The sequence below is a fragment of the Hyperolius riggenbachi genome, chromosome 2 (assembly GCF_040937935.1).
Source record: "Hyperolius riggenbachi isolate aHypRig1 chromosome 2, aHypRig1.pri, whole genome shotgun sequence".
NCBI classification, from domain to species: domain Eukaryota; kingdom Metazoa; phylum Chordata; class Amphibia; order Anura; family Hyperoliidae; genus Hyperolius; species Hyperolius riggenbachi.
Window position 1 is genome coordinate 546,656,662 of NC_090647.1, and position 10,350 is coordinate 546,667,011.

The 10,350-nt window shown below is 43.2% G+C and overlaps 1 protein-coding gene across 1 annotated transcript in view; it reads left to right on the forward strand.

Annotated features, from left to right (window-relative positions):
- The window catches only part of LOC137545108 (myelin protein zero-like protein 1), a 31,742-nt gene extending 26,924 nt beyond the window's left edge, over positions 1 to 4,818 (forward strand). Inside the window, exons 4-5 of the mRNA XM_068266221.1 lie at positions 2,781 to 2,822; positions 4,605 to 4,818. Of these exons, the coding sequence (XP_068122322.1) occupies positions 2,781 to 2,822; positions 4,605 to 4,756 (194 nt within the window). The 3' untranslated portion in view covers positions 4,757 to 4,818. The remainder of the gene's footprint in view (positions 1 to 2,780; positions 2,823 to 4,604) is intronic.
- Positions 4,819 to 10,350: the final 5,532 nt, after the last annotated feature.

Genomic DNA, 10,350 nt, shown 5'->3' on the forward strand with positions numbered 1-10,350 from the left:
AAAATGTATACTATTAGTATGTGAACAGGAAGTATCGCTTGGTTACTTTTTGTTGCAATGACGCAAGCATCTCATTGATGCTGGCGATCATTGACATGGGGACATGGGGACTTAGATCAATGAATGTGAACTGTTTTCCTATTCACTCCAGGCTAATGCGTGGCAACGAGAACATGTGCGGGAATTAACGGGAGTGCGCACTGTGGCGATCCTGGTGGGGGCGTATAGCTACGACCCTGTGTGGGAACTGAAGTCCTGTGGGGCGTAGATATATTGCCCCAGACAGGTTAAAGGATACCCGAAGTGACATGATGAGCTAGACATGGGTATGTACAGTGCCAAGCACACAAATAACTATGCTGTGTTCCTTTTTTTCTTTCTCTGCCTGAAAGAGTTAAATATCAGGTATGTAAGTGGCTGACTCAGTCCTGACTCAGAAAGGAAGTGACTACAGTGTGACCCTCACTGATAAGAAATTCCCCTTTTTATCTCTTTCTTGCTCTCTGAAGCCATTTTCTGCTAGGAAAGTGTTTTATAGTTTGAATTACTTATCAGTGAGGGTCACAGTGTAGTCCCTTCCTGTCTGAGTCAGGACTGAGTCAGCCACTTACGTATCTGATATTGAATTCTTTCAGACAGGGAAAGAAAAAAAGGAACACAGCATAGTTATTTGTGTGCTAGGCACTGTACATACCCTTGTCTATCTCATCATGTCACATGTCACTTTGGGTATCCTTTAAAGGATACCCGAAGTGACATGTGACATGATGAGATAGACATTCAGAAGAAATTTCTATTCAGGCTAAGTAATAGAGAAGAATAGTAGAAAAAAAAAAGTAGAAATAAAACTCCCAATATTTACTGGATTTTATAGGGATGCCTATAAATATACTTTCCATAGTTTGCTACATAATCAAATACACCCCCCCCCCCTTCCCCCCCAAAAAAAACACCTTCCAAAGACTATTATTATTATTATTGCTATTACTATTATTATTATATGACTACATGCATGCCCCTGAAATACCACATGTTTTGCTGCACTTTTTACCACAGATTTTACAGCAATTTCAAAAAATGCGTAAAGATCTTTCAGAATTGCCAAAAGCCCCGGAAAATACTGTTTGCTGTATTTTACCGACAAAAAATATTTATTTGTAAACACAGGATGCTAACCCTTTATCTGCTTCCATAAAAGCAGTAGAAGACACACTGCATATTTATTACAGGATTTGTATCAGCTGTAACAAATAAATGTTTTACTTTAAAGGTACGCAATAGCATAATTACCATTAAAGAAAAATATTTGTTATAATTTAAGTAGGCCTCAGTTATTTGGACTGAGTTAGTCAAAAAGGCTTGAGGAGCAGACCTGTCCTTTAAGGGGATTTTCTCTTAGAGAGAAAATCTGCAGTTCTGTCAGCAGAACTAGAACATACCAAGAAGCTGTTCTATGGACAAGGCCACAGGTCTCCCTGACCTGGGGATGTACGCCACTAGAACAGTAAAAATCAGCCATATTTACTAAACAACCAAATTCCTTGTAAGTGGGGCAGAAGCCTCATTGAATATTAATCGAGTAGGTGTGTATGATGACACCACGAGTGGGTCCACCAATAGTCTGATCTAGGGGATGGCGAAGATGATGTCATATTTAACTCTTTCCTAGTCGGTATTAAAGAGACACTGAAGCGAAAAAAAAAATGATGATATTATGATTTGTATGTGTAGCACAGCTAAGAAATAAAACATTAAGATCAGATACATCAGTGTAATTGTTTCCAGTACAGGAAGAGTTGAGAAACTCCAGTTGTTATCTCTATGCAAACAAGCCATTTAGCTCTCCGACTAAGTTAGTTGTGAAGAGGGCTGTTATCTGACTTTTATTATCTCAACTGTTCCTGGACTATTTACTTTTCCTCTGCTAGAGGAGAGGTCATTACTTCACAGACTGCTCTGAAAGACTCATTTTGAATGCTGAGTGTTGTGTAATCTGCACATATTATAGAATGATGCAATGTTAGAAAAAACACTATATACCTGAAAATAAAAGTATGAGAATATTTTCTTTGCTGCTAATCTTCTAGTAATTATTCATAGTACACAACCAATTCACTATATCATATTTTTTTTTTCGCTTCAGTGTCTCTTTAAAGGGAACCAGAGAGGATTCAATATACATACCTGGGGCTTCCTCCAGCCCCATACGCACGGATCGCTCCCACGCCGCCGTCCTCCGCTGCCTGGATCCGCCGCCACCGGGTCCCGTCATTGCCGCGAGTCGGCAAGTCGGCCGGCGGACGCGGCCAATTCTCCGCATTACAGGGTGCTCTCTCTCCATACAGATACGCATGTGGCTGCTTACTGCGCTGCCGCATGCGTACATGTATGGAGGGAGCCCCTGTGATGCGGACAATTGGCCGCGTCCGCCGGAAGTGACGGGCCCGGTACCGGCGGATCCAGGAAGCTGAGGACGGCGGCGTGGGAGCGATTCAGGCTTATGGAGCTGGAAGAAGCCCCAGGTATGTATAAAATCATTTTCTTTTTTCAACCCCCCGTTCCTCTCTGGTTCCCTTTAAAGCCTGAGTGAGCTATGGGAGCTCACTCTGCTTCTTACGTTCACACTAGCTGGCAAGGCTGACTGGGACCTCTAAGTATGTTCATTCCTTTCTGTAATCTGATATAATGTATGCTGTACATAGGTAGTCTAGTGTAACTTAGGTTAGAAAGAAGGTACCTGATTGACTTCAAACACATCCATGTTTTCAATTCATCAACAGGTTTGGATAATCCTGTGCAGGATGGAGAATATGTGACAATTGGTAAGTAGTTAAAGAGGAACGCCAGTGAAAATAATGTAATAAAAAAGTTCTTCATTTTTACAATAATTATGTATAAATGATTTAGTTTAGTCAGAGTTTGCCCATTGTAAAAGCTTTCCTCTCCCTGATTTATAAACTGACATTTATCACATGGTGACATTTTTACTGTTGGCAGGTGATGTCATTGGAGGGAGATGCCACTTGCGTTTTTGGCAGTTGGAAACAGCTATAAACAGCTATTTCCCACAATGCAACGAGGTTCACAGACAGGAAACTGCCAGGACCATGGTCCTGACATCACATTGTGGGAGGGGTTTCACCACAATATCAGCCTTAAGGCCCATACACACGTCGGATTTCCGCGAACGACGGGTCGTTTGAACGTCCCGTCGTTCCGTCGTTCGCCCGCTAAATCCGGCGTGTGTACAGGCTGTCGTTCACTTGATAAGGGTGAGTTTGAGCGATCCGCCCGGCGGATCGCTCAAACTCGCCCTTATCAAGCGAATGACAGCCTGTACACACGCCGGATTTAGCGGGCGAACGACGGGACGTTCAAACGACTCGTCGTTCACGGAAATCCGACGTGTGTATGGGCCTATACAGAGCCCTCTCATGATCCATTTGTGAAAAGGAATAGATTTCTCATGGGAAAGGGGGTATTAGCTACTGATTGGGATGAAGTTCAGTTCTTGGTCACGGTTTCTCTTTAATATGTGTGCATACAATGGCCTCAATTCACTAAGATCATGCTGGAGATAATAAAGCAAGAGAAAACTTACCACCACACAGTGAGAGAGTTATCTTATCACTTCAGTCCTTAAGTTACCTCCTCTGTAGTTATTTTCACACGCAGTTAATTAACAGCCTGTCTTTAACTTTAGAATTCTGAAGTTATTTTAAGGATTGAAGATTTAACTTAAAGACAGAAGCGTTAACTTTAGGTTTGAATGAGGTAAAATGTTTCCTGAATACTACATGCCTCATCACCATGGTGACCACTCTAGAAATGTTATTAAAGACAGGAGATAAGCTTAGTGAATTGAGGCCAATGTCAATGGCAGATATTTTTAATGTTAACCTTAGGGCAAGTATATAGTGCCTACACTTTTATAGTGAGCAGCGCCACTTACATTACTTGCCCAGTCACATCTTACAGAGTGACATATGTACTGTTGACCCTCACATTTAAGAATAAATCCCTTGGCCAGGAGTTGTAGTTTGTAATGTGTTGCTTTACATTTTGATAGTTATCTTTCGTATTTAGCAACCACTCTTCCCTGTTCGGGTGCCTCCTTGGCCTGTATCCACACAAGGCCAAGCCCTTTATGACCTTCCATTAAATCTGTCCCTCTATTGAGTTATATCACACTGTAGAGCAGGGCCGGGCCGAGGCAGAGGCGAGAGAGGCTCCAGCCTCAGGGCACAGTGTAGGAGGGGGTGAAAAACTCACTTAGCTACCGTTCCCCTATTGTGCTTGAAGCAGAGAGAAATAAGAAAAGGGGATAAATGGCAGTGACTACAAGCCAGATCACTAGAGATTAAGGTGTTGGAGGGGGAAGGGGGGGGGGGGGGTTGGGGGCCCTGGGGCGCCTCTTACTCTAATAGCAATCAGTGTGTGACGGCTGGGGTGGAGGGATGGAGGGGCACACTTTTGTGTCTCAGCCTTGGGTGCTGGAGGACTTAGTCCCGCCTCTGCTGTAGAGTTTGATGATACGGTTTAGGACATCCACTCACACCTCACTATATTTCTGGTAATCTATATTGATTTTGATTTATATACAGACAAACAACAAGCAAGAGGCCTCCTTAATGACATAGAGAATATGTATGAGAAGGTGGAGGGCTTCAAGAATAATATGTGGGCCTCCATATCACAATACCAAGAAGAGCTGAAACAGCTGAAGGCCAAGGTGTCAAAAGTGTTACAAATGTAAACATGTTTCTTTTTTTAAATCAGAAATAAAAAATGGAAATAAATATATATTTTTATACTTTATACCTTCACTTCATTTATGGTTTAAATATAGTTAAAGACTATTTCTTTATTTGCACTGCTACGCTATTTACACTTGTAATATACTATATATATATATATATATATATATATATATATATATATATATATATATATATACAGGGTCTTCTCAAAAAATGAGCATATTGTGATAAAGTTCATTATTTTCTGTAATGTACTGATAAACATTAGACTTTCATATATTTTAGATTCATTACACACAAGTGAAGTAGGTCAAAGCCTTTTATTGTTTTAATATTGATGATTTTGGCATACAGTTAGTGAAAACCCAAAATTCCTATCTCAAAAAATTAGCATATCATGAAAAGGTTCTCTAAACGAGCTATTAACCTAATCATCTGAATCAACTAATTAACTCTAAACACCTGCAAAAGATTCCTGAGGCTTTTAAAAACTCCCAGCCTGGTTCATTACTCAAAACCGCAATCATGGGTAAGACTGCCGACCTGACTGCTGTCCAGAAGGCCATCATTGACACCCTCAAGCAAGAGGGTAAGACACAGAAAGAAATTTCTGAACGAATAGGCTGTTCCCAGGGTGCTGCATCAAGACACCTCAGTGGGAAGTCTGTGGGAAGGAAAAAATGTGGCAGAAAACGCTGCACAACGAGAAGAGGTGACCAGATCCTGAGGAAGATTGCAGAGATGGACCGATTCCAGACCTTGGGGGACCTGTGGAAGCAATGGACTGAGTCTGGAGTAGAAACATCCAGAGCCACCGTGTACAGGCATGTACAGGAAATGGGCTACAGATGCCGCATTCCCCAGATAAAGCCACTTTTGAACCAGAAACAGCGGCAGAAACGCCTGACCTGTACTTGACACTGGACTTCAGGCATTTTGGCATTTCCCTCTCCCCAGTCTTTCTCCAGACTCTGGCACCTTGATTTCCGAATGACGTGCAAATGTTGCTTTCATCTGAAAAAAGTACTTTGGACCACTGGGCAACAGTCCAGTGCTGCTTCTCTGTAGCCCAGGTCAGGCGCTTTTTCCACTGTTTCTGGTTCAAAAGTGGCTTGACCTGGGGAATGTGGCACCTGTAGCCCATTTCCTGCACACGCCTGTACACGGTGGCTCTGGATGTTTCTACTCCAGACTCAGTCCACTGCTTCCGCAGGTCCCCCGAGGTCTGGAATCGGTCCTTCTCCACAATCTTCCTCAGGATCTGGTCACCTCTTCTCGTTGTGCAGCTTTTTCTGCCACACTTTTTCCTTCCCACAGACTTCCCACTGAGGTGCCTTGATACAGCACTCTGGGAACAGCCTATTCGTTCAGAAATTTCTTTCTATGTCTTACCCTCTTGCTTGAGAGTGTCAATGATGGCCTTCTGGACAGCAGTCAGGTCGGCAGTCTTACCCATGATTGCGGTTTTGAGTAATGAACCAGGCTGGGAGTTTTAAAAGCCTCAGGAATCTTTTGCAGGTGTTTAGAGTCAATTAGTTGATTCAGATGGTTAGGTTAATAGCTCGTTTAGAGAACCTTTTCGTGATATGCTAATTTTTTGAGATAGGAATTTTAGGTTTTCATGAGCTGTATGCCAAAATCATCAATATTAAAACAATAAAAGGCTTTGACTTACTTCACTTGTGTGTAATGAATCTAAAATATATGAAAGTCTAATGTTTATCAGTACATTACAAAAAATAATGAACTTTATCACAATATGCTAATTTTTTGAGAAGATCCTGTATATATATATATATATATATATATATATATATATATATATATATTACAGTGCTGCCCATAATTATTCATACCCCTGGCAAATTTTGACTTAAAGTTACTTCTATTTGACCAGCAAGTCATTTTTTGACGGGGGATTACATAGGTATCTCCCAAAAGATAATAAGACTATGTACAGGAGGCATTATTGTGGGGAAAAAAACATTTCTGAGCTTTTATTTACATTTGAGCAAAAAGTGTTCATACCCTTCACAAACTGACTGTCACAGTCTGCAGGAACATCCAGAGTTCTATACCATTCCAAATAGTCCAAGCTGTTCTAAAGCATCCTAAAGGTAATAATTGGGAATAGCTATTTTAATCAACTCAACAGGGGTAAAACAGCAGCTCTGTTGGTTTATGGGCAGTCATGGCTAAGACAAAGGAGCTCGGTGAAGACGCCTTGTGGCTGCTCACAAGTCAGGAAAGGGCCACAAGGCCATTTCTAAATGTTTTTGTGAGAAAACGCGGAAAAGCCGCCGCAAGTACTCAGAGTAAGGCGGCTGTTTCCGCATTCAACATGGCAGCTTGCGCGCATGGGCCTGTATCCACTAGCCTGACGGAGCGCAGAGAAGCCGCCGCATGCCCAGTGAACAAGGTGGCGGATTCCGCGTCCGACGCGGCGGTTTGCATGCATGGGCTTACCACTAGCAGTGTGGATGAACGCGGGGAAGCCGCCGCATGCTCTGACAGCGGTGCGGCTGGCTCCGCGTTCAAACCAACGGATGCATTACAACACATGTCTGGTGTGGCTGGGACTGATAGTCCACACAGGTTCAGAAGGACGCGCGCGCGCTGAGAGGCAGAGCCTTTATGGCAGTCAGAAGGGTGTCAGCTGATCCAGCCGATCAGCTGACAATTCTATCAGGTTTCATTGGTGCAGCACTTAGGGGAGGCGCTGGAGAGCGCTTGTGTATATATACTGGGTGCTGGTCATTTCTCTGGTGTTTGGCGTTGCGATCACTACGTGGTAGCACTCAGACCTTGTCAGTATCTGTGATATATTCTGTGTTATTATCTAGACCAGTTCCTAGGTGTTGATGATCAAGGACCTCACACCTCAGTCTAGGGAAAACTATATGTGCTAGCTCTCAGACCTTAGCTAGATCCGACAGTGTGCCAGAACCGCCTGGAGCTGGGAATCCACACTGAGTCAGATTCTTGATAGCTTAAAGTACTAATTGCATTGTTTATCTGTTATGACCTTCTGCTTTCCTGACTACTCTTCTGATCTCTGATTAGGTACTTCGCTATATCTGATACTCTGTTGCTGTACTCTGCTTGTCTTAGGATTCCGCATCTGTCTCCTGTCTTTGTCCCTGATCTGTCTGTCTGTTGCCGACCTGGCTTGTCTGACCTCGAGAGCTATTTCTTCAGCCAAGAGATAGCTCACAGACCTGTGGGTGACACTCCTCCTGGTGTCACTCACACTTGTCCTTCCTACTCCTAGCCTGACCCCTCCCTCGGGAGAGTCTCAGGCTTACGGAAGGAACGTGTTTCTGTGCAGTACTCCTTACTGCTGTGCGCCTGCTCCACAGGTGCAGTCCTCAAAGTATTTCTGTTACACTATACACTCTTTACCCAGGTGTCCAGAGGTTAGAGATATATCTGATTATCGGTGATACTGCAGATCATCAATAATCGGGTATATATCTGTATTCTCGGTGATACTGCAGATCACCGGTAATTAGACCCTCTCTGTGTTACACCGATCGTTACAGTTTTCAAGTACCAGTGGCTACAGTGCAAAATATTGTTAGAAAAAATACAAGATGTTCCGCACTGTGGAAAATCTCAGGGGATGTGGTCAAAAGCCAAAAGGGACACCTGTGCTGGCCAGAAGGATAGTGAGAGAGGTGAAACTAAATCCAAGGATCACCACCAAGGCCATGGTGGTGAATCTGGGCTCTGCTGGTGGCAATGTCTCAAGACAGACAATCCAACGGACACTGCACACTGCTGGGTTCCACGGATGCAGACCAAGGAGGACACCACTTCTCCAGATAAGGCACACAAAAGCTCGCTTGGCCTTTGCAAATGCTCATCTGGATAAAGAAGACTTCTGGTCTTCTGTGTTATGGTCAGATGAAACAAAAATTTTAATTGTCTGGCCACAATGATGTTTCCTTCATTTGGTGTAAAAAAGGAGAAGCCTTCAACCTAAAGAACACCATCCTCAATGTCAAACATGGTGGTGGGAACCTAATGGGGTGTTTTTCAGCCAATGGACCAGGGAACTTAATCATAGTAAATGGCACCATAAAAAAAGAGCAATACATGAGGATTCTCAATGGCAACATCAGACAGTCTGCAGAGAAACTTGGCCTTAGGCACCAGTGGACATTTCAGCATGAAAATGACCCAAAACACACAGCAAACGTGGTGAGGAAATGGTTAGCAGACAACAACATTAATGTTTTGGAGTGGCCCAGCCAGAGTTCTGACTTGAATCCAATTGAGAATTTGTGGAGGGAGTTAATGATCAAGGTGATGAGAAGAAGAACCTCCAATCTGAAAGATTTGGAGCTCATTGCTAAAGATGAATGGGCAAAAATGCCTGTGGAGACATGCAAAAAGCTGGCCTGCAATTATAGGAAGTGTAATAGCCAATAAAGGCTTATCTATTGATTATTGAGAAGGGTATTAATAATTTTGGACTGGACACTTTTTGCTCAAATGAAAATAAAAGCTGTGAGATGTTTTTTTCCCCACATCTTGTACATGGTCTTATTATCTATTGGGAGACACCTATGTCATTTCCCGTCAAAAAATGACATATATATACAAAATACAACGTTGGTACAAAATACAGAATTAGTAATAACAGTGACATAATTACTATGAATAAATGTGTAACAAAATCAAAAACACAAAAGGGTGAGAGAGCCCTGCCCTGGCGAGCTTATAATCTAAAGGAATAGGGGGGAGACAATGCGTGGGTTAGTATATAATATTCATTCTTACTTTGTACAGCGCCACGGAATATGTTGGCGCTTTATAAATCAATAATAATAATAATAATTCCTAGAGGCAGTATGTTTTTGGTTATCTGGTAGAAAGTACCACATGGCCGTCAGAAGTCAACAGATGAACTGGCCTAAGGTAAAGCTGTCAGCAATATAGTTACCTCTGCTGTGGGAAGCGGCATCACCGCTTCCACGTCTGACGTCACCTTGCCCGCAGGCTCCCCTCCGCAGGCCGGGCATCTCCTCATTGCACAGGCATAGATTGTCGCGCGCGCAACAGGCGGCGTGAGCTTTATGCATTGAGGAGGCGAATCAGCTGACACGCCGGTCAGCTGACCTCGGCCGCCCCCTCCGCAGTGCTAATTCGTCGTCTCGCTCTTGGCGGGCCTTTAGGAATAGCTGCCTGTACTTAAACTCAGGGCTTTCAGTAGCCCGTTGTCTGCTATTGCTGAAACTTTGCAGTGAAAGCTCTCAGACCTTAGTCAGATCCGTGTGTGTTTGATCCGTCAGGACCCCGGGGATTCACACTAAGCTTAGGAAAAAACATACCATTGTATATTGATTTTCTGTGTATGACTCTTTGCCTGAACCTTTGATTACTCTCTCTGCCTCTCAATTCTGTACCTTGCCAATCTGATCTGCTGCCGACCTCGGCCTGTTTTCTTACTACGATTTTGTCTGACGATTATGTACCGTTGCTGACCGACCAGTTACCGACTTTGCTTGTACGACCACTCTCTGGTTAGTGATAGTCCCAGCCATCTAAGGGCTATCACTAAAGGAGTACTCCTAGTATTACTGTG